The sequence below is a fragment of the Rhopalosiphum padi genome, chromosome 2 (assembly GCF_020882245.1).
Source record: "Rhopalosiphum padi isolate XX-2018 chromosome 2, ASM2088224v1, whole genome shotgun sequence".
Taxonomy (NCBI): Eukaryota; Metazoa; Arthropoda; class Insecta; order Hemiptera; family Aphididae; genus Rhopalosiphum; species Rhopalosiphum padi.
The window spans coordinates 61,986,116-62,004,909 of record NC_083598.1 but is presented as its reverse complement, the minus strand read 5'-3'; the positions used below and the strand labels follow the sequence as shown (position 1 = coordinate 62,004,909).

Sequence of the window (18,794 nt, the reverse complement as noted above, 5' to 3'; positions counted from 1 at the left end):
TTAAGAAGATAAACTACTTTAACAGTTTAAACTCACGTAATTATCCTGAAACCCGTAAAAGTCTAATATATAATTGCAATTTCAGTTTATCAATATTTACATTAAAAATATTGTCTTGATAAATTTATAAATTTATGTTTATCAGATAAGCATTTTTTTAAAACATCACGTACCTTCCTGTTGAGCCCAGTAAGCCAACGAGTCAACTCTAGACGCAAAACTGGAATAACAATTTTCAAACTTTCCGTTGCCGTCCAAGCCAACTGTTTCGAAATTGGCTTTTACACCACATAACAATGCAGTAGCACATGCTGACGATTCACCGATTTGAGCATTTAAATTGTAAGTCTGAAAAATAAATTAGGTATGATTTATATTGTGATAGGTTAATGGTTAATGAAATTATTATATAAGTAATTAGGATGGCAAAACAGTTAGAGGGTTTTACCAATGATACTTGACGGAAGTGAGTGGTAAAATGTTTTGCCCACTGCTTTGAATTTAATTTAATTTTATTGTGTTTTATAAGGTATCAAACTTTTTTTTTTAAATCACTATATTTGTGGTTGAATATTATTTTTCTTTAAGTATTTTATGCGATTTACTAATTTATTAGGCATTACAATTTAATATATTTATATTATATAGATTAGGGACGGCCAAACTTTTTTTGGCCGTGATCTACTAAAAGTATATTTCACCTTTGAGGATCGACTTCCATTTATCGATAATGTTGTTAACTACCACTATGATTAATTTTCGTGTGTGTAGCCTAAAAATAAATTATAACACGATCGACTTTGAAATCGTTTGCGATCGACCGTTTGGCCGCCCCTGATATAGATTGTAGGTACACTTAAAGTTATGGTTATTATAATTTCAGCCTTCAAATACTGTCCTTCTAGTACTAGAAACTCACACTTCCTTTATTTAGAATATTATTTTCTATATCAACACATCTTGGTTCTTATTATTTAGTGACATATTAACTTGGTTAAAGATTATATTTAAATAATATATGTCCTAGTAGAAACTAAATCGGGTATCATCGCAGCTACCTCTTCCCACCTCATTGATTTAGGTATTCTTATATTTTAAATTTTTTTAAACTAAACCATACAGCTTAAAAATATATTATTAACCTTAGTTTATCGAACTAAAATTATATTTTTAAAATGACTGCATAATTTCTAGTCAGCACTGAGTCCTATGACCCTCCACTGTCTATTAAATATCCACTTCAATATATCTTCTAACCTCAAAACATCCATATATTCCGTGACTTTAAATTCGATGATTTTCCCTTTCAAATATTAATTTATAAGTTTCTCTGAATTGAAAAATATGTTTTCACTGCACAGTATTCATGAAATTTCTGCAGTGTTTAATGATGAACTTCTTAGTGATATTCTCTGCTTTCAATTTTCTTGTTAGGTTTCCTAGGAAGGACGTTAAAATAACTAATAATTAAAGTATTGTTTAGGTAACGAATAAACGAATTAAAATAGGGTATAATATTTTAAAGGATAGAAGAGTATCGTCTTTTCTCTGACTAGACTTACAAAAAATATTAAAATATTTAAAATAGTTTATTACTCTCTCAAGTCAGCCAGTCTGGCACCCCAATTAAAAATTTTAAACTCTAAATTTTTTAAGTAATTAGTATACTTAATTTGTAACGATTTTTAACGCAAAAATCGCAATTTTTAACCGAAATATTACCACTGAAATCGATATTTTCCATTTCCTGTGGTGCGGGGCTGACTCATTCATTATACTAAATATAATTAGTTGTATTTAGTTATATTTAATTGTATAATTAACTTACACCTGTATTGCGATTTTCAGTATTTTATTAATTTGTTTTTAATTTATTATGGTGCAAAAACCACAGGTGCGGCAATAAGATGTATTTGTGCTTTAGCTATTACGTGTATTTCCTTTTATTTTAAATTATTTATTTTATTTATCATTATATTATACATTATATATTTTTAAATATAATATAGAAATATGAAAAAAAGTAGAAATTATAGTCATATTTTTACTTTTGTTTTAAAATTAAGCTGTAATCGCTATTTTGATTTCAATAGGCAAAACAGCCTAAATAAAATTAACAAATCAAAACTGGATAATAAATATGTAATAAAAATATGAAGCAGATGACGGCACACCACTATTGATGTGGGTATAATATTTGTATTTTTAGATTTATTTTTGATTATTTCTTAATTTATACAAATATATGTATACATAGGTATATTACATGGATTATGAAATATTCAAATATAAATCCAAAAATACAAAAATTATACCCACATCAATATAATATATTATAATATTATAATTTATTATTCAATGTTTAATTAATATACATAATATATATTCTGTAAAGTAGTTTATCTTATGTTGATCGTTTTTATTTCGTCTGATGACAATTGACAGTTGTACAGCATTATTCTTTATAATTTGTATATTAATTTGAATATTTTCTTGAATTCATTAAAAACATGGAAGAATCAAAAATTAAACAAACAATCATATAAAAATAGCAATAAAACAATATGAAATCAAATATAATATAATACATATTATAATATTAATTAAACAAATGGTATTATTTAATTATAATATATAATACAATAGTATAACAAATATTTTTCAATTGCATGCATTTCAAATGCAATATGAACTAGCATTTTCTGAATTATATAATCTTTGTACTATTGCAATTACCTACTATAGCAGTTACTATTACAATCTGCTTGTATGAAAAAAATTAAGACATATATAAGCAATTCCATACTACAAATAAATCTATCCAGTTAAAGTATTATTCATAGAAGGTTCTTATATTCTGTGTTCTAATTCGATTTCCATGGAAAATAAAATTATTATCTAATATCTATATTTCAAGGCTTTATTAGAATATTCACAATAAACTGTTTTTAATAGTATGAATCGTAAGTCCATAGCTTAACCCGCAAAATTAGAGTGCCATTTTGCGGCATCTAAATTAAAGTCAGCCCTTAGCTTGGGACCCTGAGTCCTTAAAACCCGTAAAGAAATCGTAAAATAATATTAAAATAAATATCATTATTATTGTAAATTAAAATATATGTTGTTTATTATTTGTAAATTTGTAATTGTCTGTTTTTACCCATGTATATTAATAAAATATAACATAATTAAAAAAAGACTTTATGAGGTATTATTTTTTTATTTCATTGATTTTTTGTATTATTTTCATTTCGTATTAAATGTTATAAAATATAAGGCATTATATTATTGTAATTTTGAATATTTTTGTTAAATTTCTATTAAAAAGTGTTGCTTAATTAATTGATATAATAATATAAATAAAATAAATATAATTTAAAGAATAAGAGATATTATAATAACTATTCACACATTTTAGTTTTTATTATTAAGACAATAATAATAATTATAAAAACCAATATACTTACAATGTTATAATTACATTTAGTATAATCAGCCCACCACCCCTAAAAAAATAACACTATTTAAGACTTTGGTCACAAATTGTTACGAATTAGGTACTTATTATTTAAAAAGTTTTAAGTTTAAAATTTGAATTCAGGTTGCCAGGCTGGAGGACTTTCCTCGCTCACCGTAAAAAAAAAAAAAACTCCAAATATATAAATTAAATAATACATTTTTGAAACAATGTATATTTTCTGTGATTACGCGGTAAAATCAATCCACATAGTGTTAATGTATCTTTTATTTATAGCATGCAATGAATATATGAATATTTTATATTAAAATTATATATAAAATATAAATATGTTAGACATTTATATGTTTGTGTAACACCTTATAATATTATGTATTAATAAACAGTAATATTAATTATTTTTTATTATATAAGACTAGATCTTATTGCATCAACAATTGTATTATTACACTAACACATAATATTTTAAATTCATATCTTATTTAAACAATAAAGTTGTTATATTTTATTGTAATTCATATTTTTATGCTTAGTGTTTTATTTTAAATTTTAATAATTGATCATTTACTTTTTTTTAAAAAAATACTTAGCTAATCAAAATTCACTAAACGTCGCTGCAGCAGCAGTTTGATCGATTGTAGATTTATACATTATTCGTTGTATACATAATAAAATAAGTTATACAAGTTTTTAATAATATTTCAAAGACCTTCAGTGTTTATTTATTTACAATACTAGAGAAAGACTAAATATTTATCACTTAACTTTATACTCAGACTAAATTAACAAAATATTTAAGTATACAAAATAATTAAAACTTGAACATGAAATTCGATACAGTAAATTTGTAGAAATACATTTATTAAATTTACTGCAGTGAGCTATATATATATATAATACATATACATTAGACATAAATATTTCGTAATTACTAATGGGGTATTCTTAAAGTTAATAGCGTATAAAAACCGTTTTAAGATTGATAACTAGCTATGTGTATATATAACTTGCTTAAATTATCTCATCATTTCTTATTTAATCCAAAAAGGTTTAACGATTTCACCTCATGACATCATATTAATTTTATAGCAAATGAGTGTTGACTCCGCTACTGCCAATTACAATACAATTTATAATGAAATCGATTATATGGATTAAATTTACCTGTAATTAGTGGCTACCATATTAAAAGATGATGGACAAATGAGTATGATATGTTTATAATTAATCTTAGATTTTAATAGTTAGTTCTTACTGATAAGTTTAAGTACCTCCGATAAAGTAAGTATCATTCATAATCGGATAATAATAATATTAAAAGAAACTAATAAATAATATAATTAAGCTCAAGAAATAAAAATAATATTTCCTATGAAAAAATGCTCAATTAAATTATATAGACTACTCGCATATATTTTTTTGTTATACAATTTAAAAAGTTAGTTTTTTATTTCTGGTAAAATTTATTTGAGCTACTTGAGTACTTATTGAATATCTGGAGGTGATTGAATAAACTTAGTTGTATCTATAATTGTATAATTTAAATACAACCAATGGCCAATATTTAAAATTATAACATTTTATGGGTGAAACTAATTTAATTGACTGTCATATTTTGATATGAAATCGATTTATTTTTATAAAAAAATAAGGTCGTTTAAAATTACTTATATTGTCAAAAAAAATACTTATATTTTAACAACTAATACTAATATTTTATAAATAAAACTGATCAGTTTTCAATATTAATACTTTATAATTAAGAAATACCTTTTTTTTAATTTAAACAATTTAAAAATATTGTGTAACAATTTAAATTTTTTACTAATTGTAATTTATATATGAATACAAATTTATTATTAAACGAAGGTTTGTTTTTATAATATTATTGGCTTGTATAATAACAATCATTTAAATATTTAAAAATAACTATATTAAAACTCCTAATAAGTAATAATATTACAAAATGTTTTTATTATGGTCCACCTAATTTTTAAACCTAGTGTAATTTGAGTTGCTAGATAATCGTTTAATTTATCAATTGTTTTTAAATGTAATTATAGTTAATATTAAACTAGTTGTATATTGTCAATAGTTGACTTAAAAAAAAAATTTTAATAAAATAAACAGCTTTATTCAATAAAATATACAAGTTTGCTTCGATATAAATCGAATTTAAATAGAGAACCCAGACTAGCATATGAGCTTATAATAAACAATATATTAATATAGGCATTTATATGATTTGTTTTAAAATTATGTTATGGTTATTCACGAAACAGTGCTGTCATTGAAACTCAAATAAATATTAAAGCTTAATTATTTTAAATAATTTTCAAATAATAAGTTTAATATTATGTTATTGTTAAGAGTTTAAGACACATTTGCTTGTATTAAACCTTAGTGAATTAATAAATCCCTGAATACAAAGTTAATTTAAACTATAAATGGATATGTAACTTGAATTAGATAATAATAATATACATATATAGTTTTTATTCAAATAACTGAAAAATAATATCCATTACTATTATTATTTTTAGAATAAAAATTGACCTCATATTTACCCACTATTGTATTATTTTAATATGAGCAGTTGTTATCTTAAATTTGAAACCAATCAACAAAATAAATGTCTTGTTTCAGATTCTGAGTGGAATTTGATTAAAAAGTGCCAGATTACACTCTTTTAAAATTGTTGATGAGTTTCTTACGCGTAGAAAAGCTGTTGAGAAAATTGAAAAACTTAAGGTTTTACATGATATATCATTTAGATACGATTTAAAAATTTAAATTCCTATAAATTATTTTAATATTGAAATACTTTTCTACTAAAATAACAATACTTACAGAAAAAAATAGGTAATAATAAATAAGGAAATATTATTTTTATTTTTGCTCCATTAAAATACTAATACATATATTGAAAAATGCGAGTAATTCGTTTTAAATTTTAAGAAATAAAATTTATATCAATAAATTATGTATTAAATAATTACTAAGTTTTAAAAATATATTTTTTTCATAATAACATGAACACATAAAATAAAGAAATTGAATCATTAAAAAATGTCATTGCAAAACCATTTTTTTATATGTTGAATACTAATAATATGTCATACTATAACTAATGCAGTGAGTATATGACATATTATTGTAAAATCTGTTCATAATAATAATAAATTATATTAATTACAAATCATAAATTCAATATATTATTTAAACCTATTAAGTATAGGGAGTAGATATTATTATTATTATTTATTAACAATATACCTACTATATTTTATAAAATTAAATTTTAAATTTTACAGTATAAAAAATATGTACATAACATTAAATAGAATTTAAAAAATTCAAGTATTTAAAATTATGGTATTTAATAATACAGTTTCGGATTCTAGCTGTATTATTATCAGACGTCTATCATCGATTGATATACGTTTTTTTTCACGACCACTAGTCCGCTAAAACATATACCAATTTTATACTTCATGTACTCACCATAGAGTGAGAGAGAAAGAGAAAGAGAGATATTATACTCTTCGTCATCTGACGGAAGAGTTATGACGACACGGTATCCGCCGGGCGCGGTATTCACGTACCGGACGAGCCGTGAGTTGATTGTTTCTGTCATTCGATTCACTGAATAATAACTCGAATGCGACTTATTATTCAGGATATGACTCATAATCTTCATGATATTTATTAATACAATTGATTTTACTTTTTCTGGTTTAATTTATCAGTATGCCCATGTTTAACTCATGTTACACTGTATGCCTAATCATTAAACCGAGAGACTTTGAATTCTATTTATTTATTAATCAATATTGCGTTACTTTCATCCACTTTTGATACCGCCACGCAGAGCGAAGTACGTCTGTACATAATACATAAACATTAAAATAAGGAATTCGCATAAATTCAGCTACAAAGAAAAATGATAGAATTCACGGAGAATCACAATATATATTATACATACAAATTGTTGTTAAAAATTATTTTATTACATTTGAAATAAGTTTGAGGAGATTAGGCTTGAGTAATTTATCATACGAAAACAAGTTAAAAAAAAAAAATAATAATAAAATCATCTATTAATGATCTTAAAATCTAATCTGATTATTACTTAAAGACCGAACTGGCATTATACATTAAACGGGTTAAATTCTGAAAAACAATCAATATCAATACATTTTACGAAACACGAAAGACCAATGCATTTTATGTTGAATAAGTAGGTACCTCATATTTATATAATGTTATTATGACGAGTTTCATGTGTTTTTGAATTATTGCATACATTTATTAATTTAAAACTATATGTTATTATCAACGTAGTATATTATAGTATTGCACGAATAGTCATGTCAAAAGCGCTCATAAACGCTAAAAAAGGGGCGTACACATTGGTATAACGAAAACTGACCGGTACAACAAGTACAACTACATAAATTTAATTAAATCCGCTGTCAGAATGGTGGAGTTTTATGTGGCTGTTAATCCGGGCACATCATTGCCGGTCATCAGTGCCCAGGGCAAAACTGTGACGTCACAAATTAATTTTCCACTACTTTTTTTTGGATACCACTTAAAATGTTTAATAGGGTTGGTAAGCGGATCAAAGAAAATTCGTGTGGCCTATGCCATTCGGGAAATGATGTCTCCACCATGGACTTGGCCCACTCGGCCTTATCATAGTTTTGACATTCACTGTGTGGTAGAAGTCCTTTTTACTGATAAAAATAAAATCATAGATTTTTTTTACGAGTTAAGCTCTGACAGGTGGTTATAATCCGGTTCGCCCGTAGACTTGTATTATCAGGCACGTGTTCGCGATTTTAGTACTCATAGTATGACGTAAATTACTTAAAATTATACTTGAGGGAATTTAAAAATATTTGATCAATACTATAATATATTATATTGTGTTGTATACTGTGTGTTTTTGCCACTCGAAGTATGTTTTTTTTTATGTATAAAACTTTTCATATGCTGCTTTTTGCCATTTTTTAATTCTTTACAGTTATATACTAGCATAATTATCTATTACATGTCAGCTTGGGTCTTCAACTAATATTTGTTGCACAATCCACGAACTTGACGGACACAGTTAGTCAGAATCCTACTTGCATGCTGATCATCGCGAATGAACGCTGCACGAGCACGTTAGACGTCAGGAGCAATCCTTTCGATCTACAACCTTCCGCTAACTCTATTTCCGGAGTTATGTATTGTGTGGGTCTAACCGGTGATATGCATCAGTTGCATAAGGCACATCGTATGCAGGCTTGCCCAATCAATCTATTCTTATTGACCATATTATAAGTGCATTCGGTAAAAACGATAAATGATTATTATATGGAAATAGTTTTATGCACGTGATAATATCAAATGTCAACAGACGTCACTGTACGCTGTTGGATTTTCACAGCACTAATGGGCATATCTCCACGGGTCTCTATGCTACTCGGGAATTTCCCCAATGCCACCTGATAAAAACGGTGGGTTTTTTCCAAGCACTGCCAGACGCCACCACATTACTGACGAAACCTATAAATACGAGTATGGATCTCAAATCCGGTCAGTATACGCTCAATTCTACAAAAGCCAATAGCTAATACCATCGAAAAATTAATAAACGCAACAGAACATAATTACAGTTCACTACGATTCTATAGGAACACTGCGTATCTCGGACGAGATTAGTGGCACGAGTAGAAACGTCTACTTTTCAATTCGTATAAATACCTCTGCTTGATCAGGTGTCTTAGTTTGGATCGGATTGGTAAGCCATCACACCAATATCATCGTAAAAGAATCAGATCTCAATAAAAAAAAAAAAAAATATGTACTTAATTAAATTATTTTCTACCTACTTTTTATTTTTTTCATTTAACTCTGATCCTTTTTTTATCGATAAAAGTGCTGGCGTCCACTGTTTCGCGCAATAATCAGTCCAATTTATTTTAGTTTACCCACGTATCACTGCACTCGAGTTGACTCAACGAGTGCCTTTTTATCGGCACCACAGCGCGGCTATCAACCTGTTGTACATTTTGATCACAGGTTATAAACTGTGCACGGACGAATATTATTGTTTGGAGCCGTAGGCGGCCGACGCGAAAACACGGATTTATTGTTTCTTTTATACTTTCCCTTTCGCCACTACCGTCCGGCGCAAAACAATGGATGTATACACACATACACACACTCGCACCTACACACACTCACACACATATACATATATAGAGTATAATATTTACAACGGAAGAATAATAATTTAGTAGCCGGTCAGTGAAAAAAATAAAATAAAATAAAAACCTATATACAGTAACCACCCTGCGGATGTGCGTTTTAATATACTGAAAGAGGAAATGAAACCTTGGCAAATGTCCTGTAAGAGATTAATCGGACAATACGCGGTGGTGGCGGAGAAGCGAACACGGCGAGAGAGGATAACACGAATCTCTTTTTCTTTTTTTTCTTTTTTTACCGTCCGTTTTAATATTGTTGCTACGACCACAACCACCGTGTTTCATCGTCCACTCGCGAACGAGATTTTTTTTATTTATTTATTTTGAGTTTGGACCGTAATTAAGAGTAATTTTTCGTCCGCTTCCAACGCTTTTACATCCTATATCGGCGCACGCAGTAAAAATGAGTGGGCGTGTTTAGTGTGTACAGTAATATAACAGCGTTGTAATAATGTCGGCCGAAGAAAAATAAATAATCAAAACGTACGTCGAAAGCGGCCTACACTAACACTAACAATCGGTTAATGTTGGATGCCGGGCAGCGGGGTAACGGGTAATGGAGTAAGCAAAAGGTCCAAAACGTACACATCGTACCCAATACATTATATATAATTAGGAAATACGTTTAAAAACATCATAACATTCATAACAGTGGTTTTATGGAATTACACGTTTGAAACCGTTCAAATGCAACGACTAGTAATTCACATGGTTGCCCATGCCTTCTATCTGTTATAATCATATTATTATTATTATCAACGTAACCCGCCAAACTCTTTGATAGCATTATAGCGTATTAAACTATTATAGTCATATTAATATTGGTAGTATCTCTAATTTGACAACGTTTTTGGAAGACGAGAGTAAGCTACGTCAGCATCTGGGTATTAAAATATTTTGAAAATAACCTCCGTGACATAAATCAAACTGATATCGTTGACCATTTAGTCCGCACAATTTGCGGCCTCGAAGACACAATCCTTGTCCGTAATTTTGCTAGACAGATAGTATGAAATTGAATTAATGCGAAGATTAGCCAGCGAAATCAACAGCGGAATCAATATATTATAAGCCTCTTATCAAGTGAAGAATGTTTAGCTGGAATCGATAAATCTCTGATCGTATTAACATAATGATTTTAATTTATAACCATTGTAGAGAATCATCTAGTTTTTTTTCTGAATACAAATATGTATTTAAATAATCTCCATATAAATAGGAAAATTAGTTTTATAATTAATTCCTAAATTTTAAATTAATATAAACTTATTTTCACTTAAGATAAATATAATATATATAGGTAAACATATCAAGTTATTCTTTAATTACTTTTAATTTTGGTTTATTTATAATTATTGATTTTAATTGTATTATTTATGTATATTGTCCACTAATTAAAATAATATTACAATAATCCCGGAGAAAAATTATACTTAATAGGTATTTTATGATAGTTTATATCAAGGATGGCCAACATGAAAATTATCGTGAGCTACATAGATAAATACAACGGTATCAAGAGCCAACATTTTTATAAATAATATTATATAATTTGATGATTTAATTATTATCAATTTATTTATATGAATTGCTATTAACACAGAATACAATAATGGTGTTATTTTGATATTTTAGGTATTAATAGGAATGTTCTAGAATGAAAATAATACACACACACACCAAAGCTATTCATACTATAAGCAATGCTAAAAACAATAACAACGATAAAAATAGTGTTTCTATATTTCGCTATTTATCGACTAAATGAAAGCGATAGTTGTTTCAGGTACAATTAATAGTCCATAGACGTTAGGCCCAAAAAGCGGATTTGTTCGGAATAAATCAAACAAAAAGTTTCGATTGGTTTTTTGTTATATTTTAGGGTCCTGATTATTCTCCCAAAAGTCCTAGGTGATAACGCATGTGCTAAACTTTCAAAGGGGTAAAAATTGATCCAAAATTAGTTTTTTTATAAATATTTCCTGAAATATCAATTTTACTACTAAAATACCAATAATTTACTAAATTAAAGCTTAATAAATTATCTATAAAAATTATTCTGGGTCGTTAAGCCTACAATCAATGATTAGTCGAGGAGTTTCAATTTTGTACAATGTTATAATTTTAATGTTTGACGGAAACGTAATCTTTATTATATTTTTATACTCTATTCTATACCACCTACGGACAGATATACGTCAATAGATGCGTTTTTATACGTTATATCCCTAGTAGACCTATTCCACAACTTCAATACTTGTTCATGAATAAAAATTTAAAAAATGATCCTAGACCGTTAAACCTACAATTAAAATATCCAATATATATCATGAAAATAAGAAATTATGTTTACTAAAATCGTTTATATAAATATAATGGCGATTAAATAGATAGATAATAAAAATATAACACCTGAACAATGTATTTAACTTGTATGTATTCAAATAAAAATTTTAAATATCCATTTTATTATCCAGATAAAAACGTGACAATATATATCTAATCTTTAAATTACATTTTTATTTATATAGTGTCGTTTTATGTGGACCAGAATGGGCTCAACTCAACACATACGGATGCAACACCTATAATGAAGTTTTTATACCACGCACTTGCTCGTATTGAAAAATACACGGGATAGACGTATCATACTATGTATTATTATCGTATCCATATTCCATACGAAAAGGTTTCCAAAACAAATATTTTATTCTATCGTACAATTTATTCGACATTAACGTCATAAACATTCTCGACATTTATATAAAAACTAAAATTCAAAGTGCTCCATTATATTGTGTTGCGTAGTACAATATGGGAAATGGGTATATTATAGTAATCGCCGTTTTTGTTCGTTGGGTAAAATAGCTTTTACATTTTTTAGGCCACCGATCGAATTTCGTTTTGTTTTGATATGATACTATTTCATAAATATCAATTTTTTATTTTATACACAAACGGGTGTTGTTATAAAAATAAAATACATTATTGGTCAAACACCAGTTTTTATTGTGACAATATTTAGAATTTCTATATAATAATTTATAAATGTGTATCATCAAAACTACAACAAAGAAACATCGAACGATTTGTTTATTCAGGGTGAATAATATGCTGGTAAACCACAAAATAATAATAAAAATAAGAGTATAAACGACCGACTTCATCACAGAGAACATTAACAAAACCATACAAGGTTTTTACATGTATTTTTTTTTTTTTTAAGTAACTTTTTACCAATGATTAACATAGCTATATTACGAAAATATTATGCAAAATGTATGACAATAATCAAAATGTATATTGTAAATAGCAAATAAATAATAATGAAGTACTAGGGCGCTCTGGTTCGAAAAAAAAATACGTGTGAATATAATATTGTAAGTTAGTGGTGTAAAATATGTTAGTAGGTATTTAAGAAGTATAGAACTTTATCGTCATTTGATTTATTGTGTTTAACTCTGAAATTAATAAATGTGCTATTTTGTGTAGTGATTTACGAACAATACCTTTATGTTTTACGTACATATATACTGTTTATATCATGTATTCCAAGTATATATATTTTGTATATTATGTACGTGGTAAATTATTGATGCATTGAAACATTTGTAATTGTGTTGGGAAAAATATGCCAAAGGAAAAAATATACTGTTTTAAATAACCAAGTCAAAATATAATGGATATGATAAAAAATATATCATATATAATCAAAATAAAAAAAAAAACTATTTATTTATAAAATATAAATATAAAATAATTATGAAAAATAAACTACATTATTTAAATTAAATCACGTTTAAAATTATATTACATTTTTTCATGATTGAAAAGTGTCAATAAAAAATTATAATACCTAATATTTTATAGGGTAAATAATATTATGTTTAAATATTTTTAATTTCTTATAAATTAATAATTCATTATTATTGACATTGACAATCATAATCAAATTATCTACCTAATTATTTTATAGGCTATTTTATGTTTTTTTTATGTTCTATTTGTTTTTGTTTTAACCTTAGATCATACGTTAAGTATTTAGAATTGGAAATTTTAGTACTTGTTATTTTTAATTTTATATTTCATGGAAACACGTAGAGTTGATTTAAATTTAAATTGTTATTGATACAGGATTCAATAAAAACATGATTAAATACCTTGAATATTTAATTGTTGTTATTGAAATGCTGTTAAGACTGTATTCACATTACACATCAGTAAATAATGTGTTTTCCTTTGAACTTTTTAATTGAAAGTAAAATACTTTTAATATGCCATGATAACTATACCTTTCTTACTTTTCACGCAAATTATATTAAGGTACTTCATTTTCAAAATTTTCCTTTTTTATAGATTTTTTATAGAATTCAAGTTTATTATACCATGTGATTTTATTTAATTAAAAATAAAAAATAATTGTTTTTTTATTAAAATGTCAGTAATAATGTGATTATTTATAAAAAACAAATAGGTATTTATCATTATTTGATTTCAATCATTTCAAAAAACCTATATCGTTTTTATTGTATTATTCAGGTTTAATTTATTGGAAAATTTGGAAAGATCTAATTTCTGTCAAAAAATATTTTTGTAGCATAAATTATAATTTATTTTATCATAGTTCCGATATAAATTAGAATTACATCTAACTAAAGACGTCAACGTTCCTCGAATTAAAAAACGAATTACTGTAGATACTTTTAATTGTTATTAAATGTTTATATTATTAATTTCTATTCATTGTAGGTATAAATTTCAAAATATTTTAATTAATTTCTGAGACATTTATACACATTTTTTTTTTTTTATTATTAATTAATACATAATCTATACCTGCAGACACAATATAAGTATGAGCTTAATATAAATTTAAAAAATAATAACTGTAATAGATATTTAATTATAAATTTTTTCTAAAAATAGCAATAAAAAGTTTTTCATTCAGCAAGAAGATAAAAATGTAATATAAAGTTCCTCATAAGATGTTATTACTGAAATTTAAAAAAAAAGGATAATCGAAATTTTTCAAATATATATATATAAATATATATTTTTTTTTGATCGATTGAAGTTTATTTGATGAAATCGAATATTCTTGCGTAAAATAACGATTTATCAATAAATGATTTTCTTATTTTGTCGTAATTTAAAATCAAATAATAGAAGAAACATGTAATATTTAAAAAATGTTTGTATTAGCATTTTCTTTAAATAATATCGTTGTTAAGGTTTTAATATGTTCACTCTTATTGAGCGATTTACAGAAAATGATATAAATATCTATAATATTGTCTATATTATACAAAATGTTTACTCGTTCAAATAATTTGAACATTTAATACAAGATTCCTCGTAAAGCCATAAGTAGTAGTTTACTCTGAAATCAAAAAACCTAAAAAATATAATTTTTTTTTTTTTCATAGACATTCAAAGTTAAAATGTAGAAGAAATAAAATTTTTTTGTAAAAAATAATAAGTTTTTAAATTTTGAACGGAATGATGAATGTATTGATTTTACAATGATATGTGTTTTTATTTTTATTTTTTTTTGTGTCTGTCGTCACGTTTTGAAGTAGTAATAATGCTTTCAATTTTGACTTTAGCCCCTCTTTGAAAAGGAAATTGAATCTAGTTGGTACTCTGGGGGTTCAATTTCCAGTACTTTTCAAAAGCGTCAGGAAAAACTCTGAAAAAATAACGAAAAAACGGAAATTTTTACGCATAACCACTTTTCAACAAAATCGATTTTTGATTTTGCAGTAACTCAAAAATGAATCATTGTAAATACTTGAAATTTTCACTAAATGTTTATATTAGCGTTATCTAATTACAATTATATTTTCAAAATATTAAGAATTTTTTTAAGCTATTTATAGATCATTGAAATTTTTAATTTTTCTAAATTTTTTTTCTTAAAATGTCGATAAAAAAAATTTGGCTTACCAAAAAATCTTTGAAATTTAATACAAAGTTTATTATAAGTTGTTATGATTGTAGCAAAAAAAAAAAAAATCAAAAATCATTAGTCACAATTTTTGTTTATAAGCAATAAAAGTTCAAATGTTTACAAAATATGTCAAAATCGCGAAAATTGGCAAGGAATTTTGAAGTTGAAAATTCATAAAATTTTTGTAATTTATATCTAAGGTTAAAAATCCCAACACAAGCTTTTCCATAAATTTTTCTTCAAATCACTGTAAAAAAAACTTCATCGTCAATATAGAAACAATTGTATGAGCGTATGAAATTTATATTTTTACGAAATCGAGTAAAATAACGATATATTACAATTTAAGTATAGGTTACAATATAATATAATATTATTTTACTAATTATCCTAGACTAACAAATCATTTCCGTAATTTTCGTATACAATGATACCTGTAATTGCATTCTATTTTAACACATCCATTATAGTGACCTACTCTCTATCTCTACTATTTATTTTTATTTTTCAGTTATCTTTTGTTGAGACCTGAAACTATTATTATATTTTGTATTCATTTTGAAAAGATATCGATTTGTTTTAGGCTATTATATCTATCCAACTAGCTATTTACTATAACTATTAAATATTAACTCACTAGTTAATAATAACTAATATAAAATAAAAATTTAATATATACTAATAATATAATAAAATATTAATAATATAATTAATGCAATGCTTTCGTCACCAATTAAATCAACCTTAATACTATTAATACCTCAAGACTACCTTAAACCTTAATACTAATAGTTAAATAAATTATTTTAATTGCAATAAAGGCTCACGGACCCTCTTTGTTTAGAATCGTTTTTCTTGTACAATATCTAATTGAGGGTGGAAAACCAAAACGTACTATTGCCAAAATTGACAAAAACGAGTGAGATATCGATCTTATGAAAAAAATGTCGAAAAATCGATTGGTGTAATCAGAATAGACCAAAACGTACTATTTCCCGGTCAAATCAACTGTTAAAAATGATTGCTTAATCAAAAACGAACCTTTTCCATGCATAAAAATTATATTTAGATAATCAAAACGTACTTTTTCCAGTTTTACGCCAAAACGTACTATTGCCCATGTTAAAAGAATATGTACCAATCATTAACTATACCAAAACGAACTATTTCCATAAATTATTCCAAAACGTACTTTTTTTTATGTTATGTCAAAACGTACTATTGCTCATGTTGTAGGTATAGAGAAATAAAATAGTTAATCCAAAACGTACTAAAATAAAATTTATAATTTATAATATTAATTTATTATCACAATCATTAAGTTTGAAATTAAATTAAAAATATAATCCTAGATTATTAAACACATTTGAGTCGTTTTTAATAGAAACAATATATTATTAAATAATTTAAAAAAACAAGTCGATATCCTGCCAAAACAAAACCATGTTAAGTTAGCAAAAAGGAAGATGTTTTCAAATTAAATAAATTTTTTAAAATACCAATGGTTGCTGACGAATTTTATAATATCTTTCAAAATGTAAATACTAATAATATTGAAAATGATGAAGGTGTAGTTTATAGAAAAGGAGATACAGAAAATCGCTTCTCCCGAAAAATCAGTAATTTGGCAATAGTACGTTTTGGATTTCCTGCACCCCTCATATTATTTATTGTCAATTCAAATTTAACACTTACATTATACTATTATAGTTAACAGTTATAATGTACTATATAGTATTATAAGCTATTAATTTTGTTAAAAATTAGTTTTATCTACCTAATTTCAAAAATATAATTATTCATAGAAGGTAAACATTAAATAAAATATCTTTTGAAATAATATAGGATAGCGGCCTGTCTCCACTTGAAATCATTTTTCATTGTATAAAATGATTTATTTTGTTACTTATTTAGTTTACAAAGGTTACAAGTATATGAATATTATGTTAATTTTGAATTCTGAATGGAGCAAGCTATGTATTGGTATCACTACTTACAACAATGTTTGTTTGAAATAAATATCCATTTACATTATTACGAGTATACGTTAAGTCAGTACACAATAAGATATATGCAATATTTTCGGTTAATATTTTTTTAACCTATTCGATTTATAAAATATTTATTACCATATCAATATATAAATATAACCTAATCTTACTCATCCGTTTCCTTTGCTTAGACCTTACTTTAGACCTTACCTTAGACCTAACCTTTGCTTATTATTCAATGTGAATTATTGATAGTGATCAATTCACTTCGGTTCTTAATTTTGCATTTATAACTAAACTAACTCAATTCTCAATGTGATTTTAAATCTAATTATTAAGTACTGATAACAATACTGAACAATACCACTTTAAGCCAAACAAACTTGACTAATTAGAATATTATATTTATTGCCCAATCATGTAGAAAGAAATATTACCAACCGTTATCGTAGCAAAATATATTTATTCTTATAATATGAATGTTTTCATTTAATAATTAATCATATAAAAAGGTGGTCTACAATTAGTTTTAGTAGTACCAATAAGTTATAATATTATTTATAAACAAGTAAAAATAAATTATATTGATACGATGTACTTAATGAAGATATCATAGTTAAATAAATTATTATATATATATATAATGTGTGTTACCCGGTGATGTATTTACAGTAAGCGACATACAGATAACACACATGTAAAAGAAATTTAAGATCATTTTATTAGGTAATTTACAAACTATGCTAGAGTTATTTTTAAATCCATATATTTTTAAACAAATTTAGGGTAGAAATTAAATTAATAATATTAAACAAATACTTTTTAAATTGATTAATTCTATTTTTTTAAAGTTTTCCTGACTACATTTATTATCCAAATGAATTGATAAAGATTTATGTTAAAATAACAGTGAAATTCGATAATATATTAATAATAATATTATGATTTGTTCTTCTAAAGTATGCTATTTATCAATAATAGCATCTTTACTTGTCATTTTTTATCCTCTTTTATGCTGTGGAAAAATTAACTTGGACAGTTTTTATAATAATCTTATAAAATTCATAATTTTTTAAAAGTATTCAAAATTAAAATTTTCTATTGGCCAATAATAT

The 18,794-nt window shown here is 25.3% G+C and overlaps 1 protein-coding gene across 1 annotated transcript in view; it reads right to left on the bottom strand.

The window, feature by feature from the left end:
- The window catches only part of LOC132921962 (alkaline phosphatase-like), a 210,543-nt gene that overhangs the window by 88,374 nt on the left and 103,375 nt on the right, over positions 1 to 18,794 (bottom strand). Inside the window, exon 4 of the mRNA XM_060985234.1 lies at positions 174 to 348. Coding sequence (XP_060841217.1) covers positions 174 to 348 — 175 coding nt within the window. The remainder of the gene's footprint in view (positions 1 to 173; positions 349 to 18,794) is intronic.